Below are 18164 nucleotides of genomic sequence, written 5' to 3'. Positions count from 1 at the left end.
AAAATATATACATATAACACATACATATCTATATTTATCTAAAACTTTCCCTCTCTGTCTATAAATTGTTGTTGTTCGGTGCCATCAAGTTGGTTCTGACTCACGGGGACCCAGTGTACAACAGAACCAAACACTGCGTGATCCTGCACCATCTTCACAATCCTTGCTGTGCTTGAGCCCATTGTTGCAGCCACTGTGTCAATCCATCATGTTGAGGGCCTTCCCCTTTTCCTCTGACCCTCCATTTTACCAAGCATGAATCCTTCTCCAGGGAATGGTCCCTTCTGACAACATGACCAAAGTAGGTGAGATAAAGTCTAGCCATTCTCACTTCCAAGGAGCATTCCAGCTACATTTCTTCTAGGACAGATTAGTTCATTCTTCTGGCAGCCTACAGTATATTCGGCATTCTTTGCCAACACCACAATTCTAAGGCATCAACGCTTCAGTCTTTCTTATTAATTGTCCAGGTTTCACATGCATGAGAAGCGATTGAAAATACTATGGCTTAGGTTAGGTGCACCTTAGTCTTCAAAGTGACATCTTTGCTCCTCAATGATTTAATGAGGTCTTTTGCAGCAGATTTGCTCAGTGCAATACAATGTCTGATTTCTTGACTGCTGCATCTATGGATGTTGATTGTGGATCCAAGTAAAATGAAATCTTTGACTACTTCAATCTTTTCTCCTTTCATTGTGATGCTCCTTATTGGTCCAGTTGTGACAATTTTCATTTTCATGTTGAAGTATAATGTATACTGAAGACTGTAGTCTTTAATCTTCATCAGTAAGTGCTTCAAGTCATCTTAGTTTTCTCTAAACAAGGTTGTGTCATCTGGATATCACATGTTGTTAATGGGTCTTTCTCTAGTCCTGGTGCCACATCCTTCGTCATGTAGTCCAGCTTCTCTGATTATTTGCTCAGCATACAGATTGAATAAATATGGTGAAAGGATACAACCCTGCCACACTCCCTTCTTGATTTTAGACATGCAATATCCCCTTGTTCTGTTTGAACAACAGCCTCCTGGTCTATGTACAGGTTCCTCAGCACAATTAAGTGTTCTGGAATTTATATTCTTTGCAATGTTATCCATAATTTGTTATGATCCATACAGTTGAATACCTTTGCATAGTCAATAAAACACAAGTAAATACCTTTCTGGTATTCTTTGGTTTCAGCCAAGATCCAGCCGGCAACAGTAATGATATCCTTCATTCCATGTTCTCTTCTGAATCCAGCTTGCATTTCTGGAAGTTTCCTGTCAATATACTTCTGCAATCATTTTTTAAATTATCTTCAGCAAAATTTTACTTGTGTGTGATATTAATGGGAACTCTGGTGGTGTAGTGCCTAAGGCATTTGACTGGTAACCAGAAGGCTGATGGTTCAAACCCACTAGCCACTCCTCGGAAGGAAGATTGGACGATCTACTTCCAGAGAGATATCACCTTGGGAACCCAAGAAACTGTTGCTATGAGTTGAAATGGACTTGACGGCAGTGAGTTTGCTTTGGTTTGGTGATATTAATGATGTTGTTGTTGTTGTTATGTGCCGTCGAGTCGGCCCCGACTCATAGCGACCCCTCCTTGGGTTTCCGAGGCAGTATCACTATGGAAGTAGGAATGCCCAACCTTCCTTCCAAGGAGTGGCTGGTGGGTTTGAACCGTCAGCCTTCTGGTTAGCAGTCAAGTGCTTTAGCCACTATGCTACCTGAGCTCCTATTGTTTGATAATTTCCACATTCTGTTGGACCACCTTTCTTTGGAATGATCACAAATATAGATCTCTTCCAGTCAGTTGATGAGATAGCTTGTTCCAAATTACTCGGCAGAGGCAAGTAAGTGCTTCCAGCGTGGTGTCCATTTGTTGAAACATCTCAATGGGTATTCTGTCAAATCCTGGAGCCTTGTTTTTCACCAATTCCTTCAGTGCAACTTTGACTTCCTCCTTCAGTACCATTAGTTCTTGGTCATATGCCACCTCCTAAAAGAGCTGAACTTCAACCAATTCTTTTTGGTACAGTGACTCCATGTATTTCTTCCATCTTCTTTTGATGCTTCCTGCATCATTCAATATTTTGCCCATGGAATCCTTCAATACTGCAACTTGAGGCTTGAATTTTTTCTTATTATATATTTTATGTATGTTTGTCGTTGTCGTTATGTGCCATCAACTCAGACCCAACTCCTAGCGACCCCTCCATGGGTTTCTGAGGCAGTATCACTACGGAAGTAGATTGCCCAACCTTCCTTCCAAAGAGTGGCTGGTGGGTTTGAACTGCCAGCCTTCCTGTTAGCAGTCAAGTGCCTTAGGCATTACGCTACCAGAGCCTCCCATATTACAAATATCCCTAAGTAAAATATATGGTTTCATTTGGAAAGTGTAGTTTGTGTAATGAAGGGTCACCATTGCCACTATTGGCTGGAGGCGCTGAGAGGAGTCTGGCTTCATGTCCTGAGAGTTTCCAGGCGCCCCTGGGGAAGTCAGTGGGTCCTGGGAACATTGGCTCACTGAAGTCAGGCAGAGCTGTGGTGTGGGCTCGCGACTGTATGTCCAGCAGGAGGATGTTCCAGGCAAGTGGGTTGCTCAGCTTTCCAGCTCTCAGCTGCCTGTGGCTCCCTCTGGCTGTCAGAAGGAGGCTGGAGTAATACCTCCTATAGGGGGTGGTGAGCAGCATCCACTGAGCCTAGCACAAGGGCATAAAGTCAGAGCAGGAGCTTTACAGCACAGGGCCAAGGCAGACAAATACAGATATAATTGTGGACTCTGCTTGCCTGGAGCTTCTGTGTTCAGATAAAGATGAAGGGGTCAGGGCATGGCACAAACCTTTAACATGTCCATCTTATGAGCCATACCACTCCCCAAACAAGACCGGTCCTCCTAAGATTTCCTTCTCTCTCAGGCTCTATCTATTACTTCCTGTGTTCTGTAACTTTCTTATTTTGTCAGCTCTCATTTTGGTTGAGTAGATGGGAAGTAAATGTTTTGAAATGACCTTCAGAGATGACCTTGTTCTTGGCTGTAATTCATTTTCTTCAGAATTTTGTAGACCTTGCTGCACTGTCTTCTTGTTTTCAAGGTGGACCCTGAAATCCTAGGTAATTTTGATTCCTAATCCTTTGTACTTTTTTTTTTTTTTCTCTTGAGAATTGCTTTGTTGTAGGTTTATTTTTATCCACTGTTCTGGGCAGTTGGTGATCCTTTCAATCTGGCAATTCTTATCAGTTCTAAGAAATTTTCTGAAATTGTTCCCTTGGTGGTTACCTATTTTCTCACTTCTTTCTTTTTAGAACACCTATTATTCAGATGATTTGTTTTCTATTCTGGTCTTCTAATTTTGATTTTTTTTTCTCTTGTATTTTTTTTTTTTTTTCCTCTTTTTACTTTTACTCTACTTTCTGGGAAATCTTTATCTTCCACCTTTCTATTTGGTTTTTCATTTCTGCTATCATGTTTAGATATCAAGAGCTCTTCTTTAGTTTTCTGTTCCTTTTATATAGAATCCTAGTCCTATTTCATGGATGTAGTATCTTTTCCTATCTCCCCAAAATTATTAATCATTTTATTTGAACTTTTCTTCTTCCTATATATTGCAAAGTTGTTTGTTATATTGCTTATTTATTCTTTTTCTTCTTTTTTTAAAAAATTTTAATCATTAGGAGCTTTCTCAGATGTGTGATTTGCTGATTATATGATCATGAATAAGAGTGGATACTGAAATACTGTTTGAAAGCTCAAAGCACATGGAATTACCCTTCAGATAAGCTTATATGGAAAAAAAACAAAACCAAAAACCAAACACAATGCCATTGAGTCAGATCCAACTCATAGCAACCCCTCCTTGGGTTTCTGAGGCAGTATCTCTATGGAAGTAGATTGCCCAACCTTCCTTCTGAAGAGTGGCTGGTGGGTTTGAACCACCAGCCTTCTGGTTAGCAGTCAAATGCCTTAGGCACTATGCCACCAGAGATCCCTATTTTTAGCTCATATTAAATTATCAAGCTGACCTACCTATGAATAATTCCTGAATTTTTTCCCTCTATCATTTGGTCAGAAGGAATCCCTCCATGAGGTCTTAGGTGTGATTTGAGGGAGAAGCATAGTTATAACAAAGGTAGATATCTAGGAATCATAACCATTGATTTAAAAAGTTTACTTGTGCCCTCTGGACCTTTGTAGGCCTGATTCTACACCTACCATTTTCATTGTGTGAAGGGTTGCCTGTCCATATGACTCAGTGAATCTGATAGTCACTTAATGTCCTTAGGTCAGCAGCACAGTAGGAGCTGATTTTCATGTAGTGAGTAAAATTGTGTTATAGAAGACATGACATTACTGAAACTCTCCAATTGGGACTTCCCAAAGACTTACCACAGCATCCCTACCCACCACAGATAACTCTAACATCAGTAGATCTGTTTGGTCGTATGGTCTGAGTGACAGGACAGCTTGCACTGCAGCCAGGACCGTCTTCAGAGTTTTTCTCTGGACCTCTTACTCTGCCTTACAACTGGAAGCCAACTGAATTATTTGATAAATGTGTTGAAGCAGTATTTTTAATAGCAATTTTGCTGTCTCCAAAACCTAAAGAGATTCACCAAGTGTCATGGTTCTTTACTAGTAGGGGATATAATGTATAAAGATTTAGACTGGATATACTGACATTCACCAGACCATTGGTCCCATACAAACATCACCCATGTACAAGTCCTGAATCTTTGTAGAGTTTATCTCCTGCCCTCTGGTATCTATATGTCTTCTTTTGCTTAAAGAGTACTTGCTACTTCCTACTCAGCAGGTCCAATGAACATAATGTCGTTAATATAATAATGGACCAGCATGATGTTTTGAAGATTGTCAAGATGATCAAATTCCATACAGACTATATTATGAGAGAGAACAGAATAGTAAACTTAGCTCTAAGATAAAGTAAATGCTATTGGTTTGAGATTCTTTTCTTAGTTTTTAACATGAGTGTTTATAGTTATAAATTTCCCTATTATCACTGCTTTTGTTGTATCCCGTAAGTTTTGGTATGTTGTGTTTGTATCTTCAATAATCCCAAAATATTTTCTAATTTCCCACTGTGATTATTATTTTGACCTATTTTTGTCTAAGGGTATGGTTTAATTTCCACATGTTTGTGAATTCCCCAAATCCTAATCTTCTGCTATTGATTTCTAATTGTGTTCCTTGGTGGTTGGAGAATATTTTGGTATGATTTAAATTCTTTCACGTTTGTTAGGACTTATTTTATGGCCCAGATGCTATCCTGGAGAATTTCCCACGAGCACTTTAGAAGAATGTGCCTTCTGCAGCAGTTGGGTGGAAAGCCCTATAGAAGTATATTAAGTCTAGCTGGTTTATAGTGTTTTCAAGTCTTCTATTTCCTTATTTATCATCTGTCTGGTTATTTTACCCATTATTGAAATTAGGGCACTAATTTCCAACTATTATTGTTTAATTTTCTCTTCTTTCAATTCTGATCATTTTAGCTTCATGTATTTTGGGACTCTGTTGTTGTTGTTGTCATGTGCCGTAGAGTCACACCTGACTCATAGCGACCCCTCCTTGGGTTTCTGAGGCAGTATCACTATGGAAGTAGATTGCCCAACCTTCCTTCCAAGGAGTGGCTTGTGGGTTTGAACCACCAGGCTTCTGGTTAGCACTCAAGTGCTTTAGGCACTATGCTACCAGAACTCATATGTTTATAATTGTTATATCATCTTGATGGATTGACCCATTTATAATTATAAAATGTTCTTCTTTGTCTATAGCAACAATTTGTCTTAAAGTCTATTTTGTCTGATACTAACATAGCCATGCCAGCTTTCTTTTAGTTATTGTTTGCATAATATATCTTTTTGCATTCTTTTATTTTCAACCTCTTTGTGTCTTTGTCTCTGAAATGTGTCTCTTGTAGACAGCATATAGTTGGATATTTCAAAATTCATTCTGCCAATCTGGACTTTTAATTGGAGTATATTTTCTATTTATATTTAATATAGTTATTGAGAAGGTAAACTTTACTTGTGTTTTTTTGCTATTTGTTTTCTTCCTCTCTTAATATCTTGTTTCTTCTCTATTCCTCCATTGTTACCTTATTTTATATATACTTTCTAGAGTACCATTCTAATTCTCTTATTATTTATTTTACTATATATACTTTCATTTAGTTTCTTGATGGTTGCCCTTGGAATTACCATTAACATCTTGATGTATAACAATCTAGTTTGCATTAACATCAGCTTAATTTCAATGTTATTGTTGTTAGGTACCATCAACTTAGTTCCAACTCATAGCAACCCCATGTACAAAAAACAACATACTGCCTGGTCTTGGGCCATCCTCAGGATTGTTGCTATGCTTGAGCCCATCATTGCAACTGCTGTGTCAATACGTCTCATTGAGGGTTTTCCCCTTTTTCATTGGCCTTTTATTTTATCAAGAAAGATATCCTTCTCCAGGGACTGGTCTCTTCTGATAACATGACCAAAGTACGTGAGATGAGGTCTGGCCATTCTTGCTTCTAGGAGCATTCCGGCTGCACTTCTTCTAAGAGAGATTTGTTCATTCTTCTGGCAGGCCATGGTATTTTCAGTATTCTTCTTAATTTCAATTTGTTGTTGTTACATGCCATCGAGTCGGCCCCGACTCATAGCGACCCCTCCTTGGGTTTCCGAGGCAGTATCACTACGGAAGTAGGATTGCCCAACCTATGGCTCTATTCTCTTCCCTTTCCTTTGTACTCTTGTTGCATATAAATTGCGTCTTTTTACGTTGTATGCCTATCAACATAGATTTATAATTATTGTTTTATATAATTGTTTTCTTAATAAGAGAGGAGAAAAAAGAGTTACAAATAAAATTACATTTGCATTGTCTTTTATATTTGCTTATGTATTGTATTTATCTTTCCTAAGAAAATCAAATCAACCTTACTGCCATCAAGTTGATTCTGACTCATAGCAACCCCCATAGGGTTTCCAAGGCTGTAAATCTTTACAGAAGCACACTACCTTATCTTTCTTCTGTGGAGGAGCTGGTGGGTTTGAGCCAGCGACCTTTAGGTTAGCAGTCAAATGCTTTAACCACTACACCACCAGAACTCTTTTCTAGTGATCTTTATTTCTTCATGTGGATTTAAGTTACTCTCTGGTGTCTTTTCCTTTTAGCCTAAAAGACTTGTTTCAGTATTTCTACTACAGCAAGTTTAATACCATATTTTCTCTCTCTCTTTTAATGAAATCTGAGTATTTGATCTTCATTTTGGAAAGACAGTTTTGTTGGGTATAGAATTCTTAATTGCCAATCTTTTTCTTTTAATACTTTGCATATGCCATCCCACTGCTTTCTGGCCTCCATAGTTTCTGATAAGAAATCAACTATTAATCTTATTGTAGCTCTTTTGTATGTGATAAGTTGCTTCTCTCTTGCTGCTTTCAAGGTTCTCTTTTTGTCTTTGGCTTTTAACAATCTGATTATGATGTATCTAAGTGTGAATCTCTTCGAGTTTATCCCACTTGGAGACTTTTGAGCTTCATAGATGTGTAGAATAATGTTTTTCATCAAACTGGGAAGATTTTTGTCATATTTCTTCAATTATTCTTTCTACCCTTTTTTCTCTTTCCTCTTTTTCTAGGACTCCCATTATGTATATGTTGGTATGCTTAATAATGTCCTGTCCAACAGGCATGAAGATTTGTTCATTTTTCTTTATTCTTTTATCCTTCTGTTTCTCAGACTGAACAATCTCAATTGACCTGTCTTTCATTTTGCTGTTCTTTATTTCACATTCTCAAATGTTGATTTCCTCTGGTGAATTTTTTATTTAAGTTATTGTATTTTCAACTCCAGAATTTCTCTTTGGTTCAGTTTTATAATGTTCTATATTGATATTATGTCTTTGATGAGACATCATTTTCATACTTTTCTTTAGTTCTTTGAATATATTTCAAATAGCTGACCCGAAATCTTTGTCTAGTAAGTCTAATGTCTGGACTTCCTCAGGGACAATATTGATTGCTTTTTTCCTGTGTATAGGCCATATTTTCTTGTTTCTTTCTATGTCTCACATATTTTTGTTGTTTTTGTTGAAAACCAGACATTTTAAATGATATAATGTGACAACTCTAGAAGTTAGATCCTTCCTTCTCTCCAGGGTTTGTTTTTATTACTTGTTTAGTGACTTTTCTGAATGAATTCTGTAAAATCTGTATTCTTTGTCCCATGTAGCCCAAAGTCTCTAATTGGTTAGCTTACTGGTCAGCTAATGAATGGACAGTGATTTCTTTAAACACCTGAAACCAGTAAGTCTTAGAGTTTTTGCAAAGGGGTTGCGGATGTGTGTTGGGACATATCTTCAATACTTAGCCAGACAGTTGACACTTAGCCTTCATGTCCTGCTCATGCAGAGCCTCAGGGTCAGCCAGAGTTAAGAATTTAGGGCCTTATCAGGTCTTTTCTGAGCATGTGCTCAGCCCTTGATATGCACATGGCTAGATGGCCAGAATATGTCAGAACTTTTCAAAACCCCTATAGACATCAACCATTTCAGGAGGTAGCATATGATCAAGAACTGATAGTATTGAAGGAAGAAACCCAAGATTCACCAAAGGAACTGGAAAAATACAAGGGTCCAGAAGTTGATGGAATACCCACTGATATTCAACAAATAGATGCAGAGCTGGAAGGACTAGTTTATGTAAAGAAATTTGGAAGACAGCTACCTGGTCAGCCAATTGTGCCTGTTCCAAAAACAGGTGATCCTATCAAAACCAGTCCATTTCACCTCACTAATGTCTGGTCTCATCATTGCTCCCGGAGACCTGGTCCCAGAAAGATGGATCTTGGCTCAAGGCAAAGAATACCAGAAAGATGTTTACTTGTGTTTTATTGACTATGCAAAGGCATTTGATTGTGTGGATCATGACAAATTATGGACAACATTGAGAAGAATGGGAATCCCTGAGCACTTGATTGTACTCATGAGGAATCTGTACCTTGACCAGGAGGCTGTCGTTCGAACAGAACAAGGGGACACTACATGGTTTAAAATCAAGAAGGGAGTGTGTCAGGGTTGTATTCTGTCTCCACACTTATTCAATCTATATGCTAAGCAAATAATCCGAGAAGCTGGACTATATGAAGAAAAACGTGGTATCAGGATTGGAGGAAGAATCATTAACAACCTGAGATATGCAGATGATACAACTTTGCTTGCTGAAAGTGAGGATGACTTAAGGCACCTACTGATGAAGGTTGAAGAATACAGTCTGCAGTATGGATTACGTCTCAACATAAAGAAAACAAAAATCCTCACAACTGGACCAATGAGCAGCATCACAATAAATGGAGAGAAGATTGAGGTTGTCAAGGAATTCACGTTGCTTGGTTCTACAATCGATGCCAATGGAAGCAGCAGTCAGGACATTAGACGATGTGTAGCATTGGGAAAGTCAACTGTGAAGGAAGTGTTTCAAGTGCTGAGGAGCAAGGATATCTCATTGAGGACTAAGGTGCGCCTGACACAAGCCATGATATTTCCAATCGCCTGGTATGCATGTGAGAGCTGGACAATGAATAAGGAAGACCGAAGAAGAGTTGATGCTTTTGAATTGTGGTGCTGTCGGAGAATGCTGAAAGTACCATGGACTGCTAAAAGAACTAACAGATCTGTCCTGGAGGAAGTGCAGCCAGAATGCTCCTTGGAAGCAAGAATGGCCAGACTTCGTCTCACCTATTTTGGTCATGTTGTAAGAAGGGACCATTCCCTGGAGAAGGATGTCATGCTTGGTAGGGTGGAGGGTCGACGAAAGAGGGGGAGGCCTTCAACGAGATGGATTGATACAGTGGCTGCGATGATGGGCTCAAGTATAGCAGGGATTGTGGGGCTGGCGAGGGATCGGGCAGTGTTTCGTTCTGCTGTGCATGGGGTCGCTATGAGTTGGAAACGACTCGACGGCACTTAACAACAACAACAACAACGTCTGGGAGCGTAGTGCCTAAGGCACTTGACTGCTAACCAGGAGGCTGACAGTTCAAACCCACCAGCCACTCCTGGGAAGGAAGATGGGGCAATCTACTTCCGTAGTGATACTGCCTCAGAAACTCAAAGAGGGGTTGCTATGAGTCAGGTCCAACTCGATGGCACATAACAACAACAACAATGCCTAGATATTCAATCTTTATGACAATTTCCAATTTTACTACCTTTATACTTTGTACATTCCATGTTCTGATTATTAATGGATGTTTGCAGCTGTTTCTTCCCAGTTTGAGTCATGCCCCATCAGCAAATGGAGGTCCCGAATACTCTATCCAAAGTAGTCAACTCTACTTTGAGGACGAAGCTCTTCCCCAATCGTATTTTGAGTGTCTTCTGATCTGAGGGGCTCATCTTCTGGCACTATATCAGACAGTGTTTCAGGGCTATTCATCAAGTTTTCCAGTAATATATCAGACAGTATTTCACCGCTATTCATAAGATTTTCACTGGCCAATCCTGTGAGAAGTGGATGGCTCCTTCCTTCTTCCAAGTCTGTCCTAGTCTGGAAACTCTGCTGAAATCTGTTCACCGGGGGTGACCCTGCTGGTATTTGGAGTACTGGGGCATAGCCTTCAGCCTCACAGCAACATGCAAGCCACCACAGTACAACAAACTGACAGATGAGTGGTAATTCTCAGGCATCAAGTAAAAAATTCCAAAATTTTGTTGCTATTAATTTACCTTTTGCATTCTCTGTTTTTGTGGATTTCTATCTTTAAAATGATCATATCTCCCTTTGTTATAATTTTGTTGGGATTTCAGAAGGAAGCAAAAAAGAGGGGTAGCTGCCACCTTAAGGTGGAAGTCCCCAGTCTCCTTGAACCCACTCCAGTGAGGCTCTCATTCACACCACTCTTCTGAAATTGATTTAGTCAAGTTCACCAATGTGTGTGTTGCCAATCCAATGGTCATCATCCTAGTCAACCTGAAAGCAGCATTACACATGTTGACTACTTCTTCTTTTGAAAAGAATTATCTTTACTTGGATTCTGGACCTTTCTCTCAGACCATAACTGCTCCGGGGTCTCCATTCATGGTTCCTCTTCATCTCCCTGACCTTTAAATACTGGAAGGTACCAAGGCCCAGTCATTGTGCTTTTACTCTTCTATGTCTGTGACTTTGAATATCATCCATATACTTAAAAATCCCCAAATTTCTATCTTCATAGTGGACTTATCCTTTGAACTTCAATTCAAATCTCCACCTGCCTCCTTAAACCTGCTCCCCTGAGGTATTGCCCATCTCAGTAAAAGGCATCCTTCAAATTGCTTAGGCCGAAACCACTGGTGTTATCCTTGCCTGATTCTCATCCAATCCAACAGCAAACCCTGTCCAATCTATATCCAACATAATCTGGAATCTCACCACTTCTCACCTCTTCCACTGCTCTCTCTTTAGTCTGAACCACCATCTTTTCTCACCTAGACTATTGCAGTAACACCTGGTCTCCTGCTTCTGTCCTTGACCCTCATAGTCTATTCTCAACACAGAAAACAGGGCAATCTTGTTACAACAGTCAGATCCTGTCATTCCTCTACTCAGAACCCGCCAGTAGCTTCTCACTCAAGGTAAATGCCCAAGTATTGTCACTCCACCTCTTTGAACTCATCTACCACTCTCCCTCTTGCTCATTCTGTTTGAGCTACACTGATCTCCTTGCTGTTTCTCAATTATGCCAAGTCTCACCCACCTTGGGGCCTTTGCACTTGCTGTTCCCTCTGGTACAGATAACTTCACAACTTGCTTCCTCACAGCCTTCAGTCTTTGTTCCAATGTCACCTGCCTAGTGAGGCCTTCCCTGCCTACCTCATTTAGAACTACAATCTTCCCTGCCTTCATCCTCCATCCTGGTTGTACTGTTTTATTTTTTTCATGCCATTTGACTGCTAACCATATGGCTAGCAGTTCAAACCCACCAGCCACTCATTGGAAGGAGGTTGGGCAATCTACTTCCATAGTGATACTGCCTCGGAAACCCAAGGAGGGGTGGCTATGAGTTGGATTTGACTCCATAGCAGTGAGTTTGGTTTTGGTTTGTCATGTTATAGAACTATATGTTTGTTATCTCTCTTTCGTCATGAAAATATTAATTCCATGAGAGAGCAGAGACTTTGCCTCATTGGGGTCACCATGATATTCCCTAGGCCTGACATCAGTGTGTGCTCAATAAATTTTAGAATGAATGAATGAATGAATGTCAGAGTGAGAGTGCAAAGGTAAGAGGCAGTCTTAGAGCAGCTCAAGAAGACAAAATCAATTATCGTAATGAAATGTGCAAAGACCTAGAGTTAGAAAACCAAAAGGGAAGTATTCAACATTTCTGAAGCTGATGAACTAAAGAAAAAAATTCAACCTACAAGTTCCAATATTAAAAGATTCTATGGGCAAAATATTGAATGATGCAGGAAATATCCAAAGAAGATGGAAGGAATTCAAGAGTCACTGTATCAAAAAGAATTGGTTGATGTTCATCCATTTCAGGAGGTAACATATGATCAAGAACTGATGGTGTTGAAGGAAAATGTCAAAGCTGCACTGAAGGAATTGGTGAAGAACAGGGCTCCAGGAATTGATGGAATACTCATTGAGATATTTCAACAAATGAATGCCATGCTGGAGGCACTCATTTGTCCATGCCAAGAAATTTGGAAGACAGTTACCTGCAAAATGATTGCAAGAGATCTATGTTTGTACCCATTCCAAAGAAAGGTGATTCCACAGAATGTGGAAATTATCAAACAATATCATTAATATCAAGTAAAATCTTGCTGAAGATAATTCAAAAACAGTTGCAGCAGTATATTGACAGGGAGCTTCCAGAAGTGCAAGCTGGATTCAGAAGAGGATGTGGAATGAGGGATATCAGATGGATCTTGGCTGAAAGCAGGGAGTACTAGAAAGATGTTTATTTGTGTTTTATTGACTATGCAAAAATACTTGATTGTGTGGTTCATAACAAATTGTGGATGACATTGAGAAGATTGGGAATTCCAGAACATTTAATTGTGCTCATGAGGAACCTGTACACAGACCAGGAGGCTGTCATTAGAACAGAACAAGGGGATACTGCATGGTTTAAAACCAGGAAGGGAGTGTGTTAGGGTTGTATCCTTTCACCATACTTATTTAATCTGTATGCTGAGCAAATAATCCAAGAAGCTGGACTATGTGAAGAGGAGGACGACATCAGGATTAGAGGAAGGCCCATTAACAACCTGCAATACATAACCTTGCTTGCTGCAAGTGAAGATGACTTGAAGCACTTACTGATGAAGATTAAAGACTACAGTCTGCAGTATGGATTACATCTCAATGTAAAGAAAACTAAAATCCTCACGACTGGACCAATAAGCAGCAGAATGATAAAAGGAGAAAAGATTGAAGCTGTCAGAGATATCATATTACTTGGTTCCACAATTAACACCAATAGAAGCAGCAGTCAAGAAATCAGATGACACATTTCACTTGGCAAATCTGCTGCAAAAGACCTTCTTAAAGTGCTGACGAGCAAAGATGACTCTTTGAAGACTAAGGTGGGCCTAACACAAGTCATGGTTTTTCATTTGTCTCATATGCATGTGAAAGGTGGACAATGAATAAGGAAGACCCAAGAAGAGTTGATGCTTTTGAGTTGTGGGGTTGGTGAAGAATACTGAAAGTACCATGGACTGCCAGAAGAATGAACAAATGTGTCCTGGAGGAAGTGCAGCTGGAATGCGCCTTGGAATGCTCCGAGACTGGCTAGACTTCATCTCTCTACTTTGGTCATGTTGTCAGAAGTGACCATTCCCTGGAAAAGGATATCATGCTTGGTAAACTGGAAGGTCAACAAAAAAGGGAAAGATCCTCAATGAGATGGACTGACACAGTGGCTACAACGATAGGCTCAGGTATAGCAAGGATTATGAGGCTGGCACAGGACCAGGCAGTGTTTCCTTCTATTGCGGCTAGGCTCACTGCTAGTTGGATCTGACTCAATGGCACCTAATAACACAGCAACAGGGGACAGTGAAGAGATGAATTTGGAAGAGGGTAGGATATATGGCAAGGGAGGGTGGGGTGTAGGTCTGGATAAGGTATGTGTGGGTTAGTATTCCCATGCTTGCCCATGTGTGTGGTCATCTGAGAGGCAATGAAGACCACAAAGGGCCTGGGAAACCTGGCAGGGAGTCAGACTTTTACTTTTGTCTGGTGGAGAGTCACTAAAGTTCTTCCATGAGGAAGTTTCAGGGAGGAGAGCAAGACTTCTGGAAACATCATCTGACAGCTATATACAGTAGAGACTGGAGGGGTGGAACATGAAGGCAGACCTCTGAGAGACAAGAAGAGTGCATCTCTGGGTAAAAGTGGACCTACTATGGCTCCCCTTGTCTGGGCCTTTGGCCCTTTTATGTGTACTCTTGTGACATCCTCCTAATTGGTCATCAGAATTATTTTTCTATAACCTAGATCTAATCAGGCTACTATTCCACTCAAGAACCACTATTGCCTCCTACTGCCTCCATGTTTTTATAATTTCAGAGACTAAGTCTTTGGGGTGTGACCTTTGCCTCCCTTTTCCTCCCCATAGCCTGTGCATCCTGACTCCAGCCAGGCCCAGATATATCCCCATTCTGCTTTCCCATTGCTTGTATTGTTTCCTCTCTTTGTAATTAATTCATTCAACAAATGAATATTGGATGTCTCCTCTGTGCTGAGTACTTTTCTAGACTCTGGAAATGTTGTGTTATTGTTGTTATGTGCCGTCGAGTCGGACCTGACTCATAGCGACCCATCCTTGAGTTTCTGACTCTGGAAATAGAACATAAAAACAACAGACATGGTCACTGGCTACCCACTCTTATTCCCTTGAAAAACCTGGTCCCACCAAAAAGGCTGTGTTCATTAGAACTGTTGGTTGCAAGTGACAGAAAGTAATGTAATAAAAAAGACCAGGCTTACTGGTCTGGTAGGGACTGGTGAAACCCCTGAGACTCTAGGCACTAGCCACCCTTCAGACTTGGAATTGAACTCACTCCTGTGGCTTCCAGCCAAACAATAGAGAGGCATATAAAGTGAACATTTATACCAGGTAGTTACTCCTTAGAACAGTCAACCATGGGAGATCAGAAGGGCAGTATTTGCACAGGGAGACAGCTCAGGGGCCAAGAATGCATAGGAAAGAAGGACACAGGGAAAAGGTAATCACAGGGAAGAAGTGGAAAAAGAGCTGTTACATTGTGGGGATTGCGGTCAATGTCATGAAACAATATGTGTATGAACTGCTGTATGGAAAATGAATTTGCTCTATAAACTTTCACCCAAATCACAATAATAATAATAAAGAAAGTGATGTAAGCAAGAGTTAGTTTATTTCCTTGTGTCATGGAAAACTCTATGAGTAGACCATGAGCTTTTAGACAAGGATGGTCCAAGGTCTCACTCTACATCTCTCAGCTCCTTCCTTGTGCATGTTCTCCCATCTGGAGGCAAGAGGTCTATCAGCAGGCCCAAGGGCTGCCCCCTATGTGCTTAGCAACCTGAGAAAGTGTCTTATTCAACAGTTTGGTTCTGTTGCCAGAGGAAGGTGGATTAGGTCTTTGCAGGCAAAGCTACAAGAGTCCTACAAAGGTCTCCTTTTAGTGGTGACTCCTCCTGAGCATCCTGCTGACTGGGGAGACTGGGGAGTGGGGACATCAGCTAAGTGTGGGAGAAGAGAGCTCAAGGTATCTCACTCTCTTCCCTGCAGATCCCCTTGTCCATGTGCTCCAAGAGCTGCCGGACTGGACAGAGGAAGAAGCCTGTGGGCCTCCACCCCTGCTGTTTCGAATGCATCGACTGCCTCCCTGGCTCCTTCCTCAACCAATCAGGTACCACTCACAGTGCCCTGCCCCTACCCCTGCCCTACCCCTGGTGTCTCCAGGGCACTTCCCCTTTGGCAAGGTCTCTGGTGGTCTCCTCCAGGGGATGCAAGTGCCCAAAGGCTGGAGATCATGTCTGCTTCCTCTTGTATCTCCCCAGTAACTGGTTTAGAGCAAACTCCTCAACACAGGCTGGTTGAGGGAGGGAGGGAGAGAGAGCAAGACAACATTCTCCAAAGGCAGAGACTGTAACTGAGCTACACTCCACAGACACACATATCCTGGGGATGTCAGGTCAGAAATGACCACTGGATGATGAATGAGTGAATGGATGGCCCTTCCAACAGGAAGAAGGTTTTAGATAAGCAGGAGACAGTATCCTATGTATCTCTCTGGCCTCCCACAGTTGCTCAGTGAATGTTTGTTGAATGACTTCCTTGGTTAGAAGAATGAACGTGCCTCCCTACAGACTATTAACTCCAGGAAAGTGGGATCAATGTCACCTCTCTGTCCACATTTGTGTTTAGCAGGATTTAATTTTTTTTTCATGGCTCCACTTTTCATGGTTTCACTGATTTGTAAATTAAGTGCATGAGTATGTCTCCCAGTGAAAGCACTTACTGCGTGCCTGGCAGAATATAGGGCACAGAGTAGGTGCTCAACCAAAGGGTGTTCAGTGATTTCACTGACCTTCTTCTCCCAATTGCTTGAAGCCAGGGGCTGGGTTTTATTCCATTCTTTGTGCCCTTCCACAGTGGATGGTGTCAAAAATGTTATTGAATGAATTCTTTGAATAAATGGCTGAATGTCTCTCCCACCAAAGCATAACATCTTGGAAAAGAGAGATTATAGTTGTTAGGCTTTGAGTCAAAGGGGCTTCAGTTCAAATCCTGCCCTATCATTTACTGGCTTTGTGACTTTTGGCAAATGACTTAACCTGGCTGAACTTCAGTAACCTCATCTGTGAAATGGTGTAGCTGTGGGGATTTGATGAGCCATTCGATGTAAGGGACTCAGTGAATGTTGGCAATGACTGCAGTGTTCCCCTTAGGTCTCTCTCCACCCCGGGGACTTGGCCCAGTGCAGGGTGCTTGGAAGTTGGGTTTGGCTGATGGGAGTTGATATGGGCTTTTGCAGATGAATTTGATTGCCAGCCTTGTCCAAAGTACGAGTGGTCCCACAGGAATGACATCTCCTGCTACAAGCGGCGGCTGGCTTTCCTTGAATGGCACGAGGCACCCACCCTCATTGTGGCTGTGCTGGCCTCCCTGGGCTTCCTCAGCACCCTGGCCGTCCTGGTTGTCTTCTGCAGACACTTCCAGACACCCATGGTCCGCTCGGCTGGGGGGCCTATGTGCTTCCTGATGCTGACCCCACTGCTGGTGGCGTACCTGGTGGTACCCGTGTATGTGGGGCGGCCCACAACCCTCACCTGTCTCTGCCGCCAGGCCCTCTTCACCCTCTGCTTCACCATCTGCATCTCCTGCATCACCGTGCGTTCTTTCCAGATCGTCTGCATCTTCAAGATGGCCCATCGCCTCCCCTGGGCCTACAGCTACTGGGTCCGCTACCATGGGCCCTATGTCTTTGTGGCAGTCATCACTGTACTTAAGGTGGTCATCGTGGTAGGCAATGTCCTGGTCACAACCACCATCCCCACCATCCGCACTGACCCTGACGACCCCAACATCATGATTCTCTCCTGCAATCCCAACTACCGCAGTGGACTGCTGCTCAACACTGGCCTGGATTCGGTCCTCTCGGTGGTGGGCTTCAGTTTTGCCTACATGGGTAAGGAGCTGCCCACCAACTACAATGAAGCCAAGTTCATCACCCTGAGCATGACCTTTTACTTCATCTCCTTCGTCTTCCTCTGCACCTTCATGTCTGTCTACCAGGGTGTGATGGTCACCATCCTGGACCTGTTGGTCACTGTGTTCAACCTCCTGGCCATCAGCCTGGGCTACTTTGGCCCCAAATGCTACATGATCCTCTTCTACCCAGAACGTAACACACCGGCCTACTTCAACAGCATGATTCAGGGCTACACCATGAGGAGGGACTAGCGCTGCCCATTGGTGTCCAGGACAGAGGGCCTCAGTACTGGGGGGTGGAGGCTGGGGGACGTGCTTGTTTAACCCCAGATGGAGCCCTGACTTTTATTAGCATCTCACCCTCATCTCTAAGGTGGCATCTCAGAGACTTTCTGTATCCTAGCTGTTTTCACCTACTTAGTGATGGATATCTAAAACCACTCACACTTTTTCTCTTTC

General features: G+C 41.8%; 1 protein-coding gene across 1 annotated transcript in view; it reads left to right on the top strand.

The window, feature by feature from the left end:
- The window catches only part of TAS1R2 (taste 1 receptor member 2), a 38372-nt gene extending 20415 nt beyond the window's left edge, over positions 1-17957 (top strand). The window contains exons 5-6 of the mRNA XM_042780258.1: positions 15780-15900; positions 17029-17957. Of these exons, the coding sequence (XP_042636192.1) occupies positions 15780-15900; positions 17029-17957 (1050 nt within the window). The remainder of the gene's footprint in view (positions 1-15779; positions 15901-17028) is intronic.
- Positions 17958-18164: the final 207 nt, after the last annotated feature.

The sequence above is a fragment of the Orycteropus afer genome, unplaced genomic scaffold (assembly GCF_000298275.1).
Source record: "Orycteropus afer afer isolate SDZICR_OR568_19922 unplaced genomic scaffold, OryAfe1.0 scaffold00031, whole genome shotgun sequence".
Taxonomy (NCBI): Eukaryota; Metazoa; Chordata; class Mammalia; order Tubulidentata; family Orycteropodidae; genus Orycteropus; species Orycteropus afer.
Note: the sequence above shows the minus strand (reverse complement) of the source record. Positions and strands in the feature narration are given on the sequence as shown.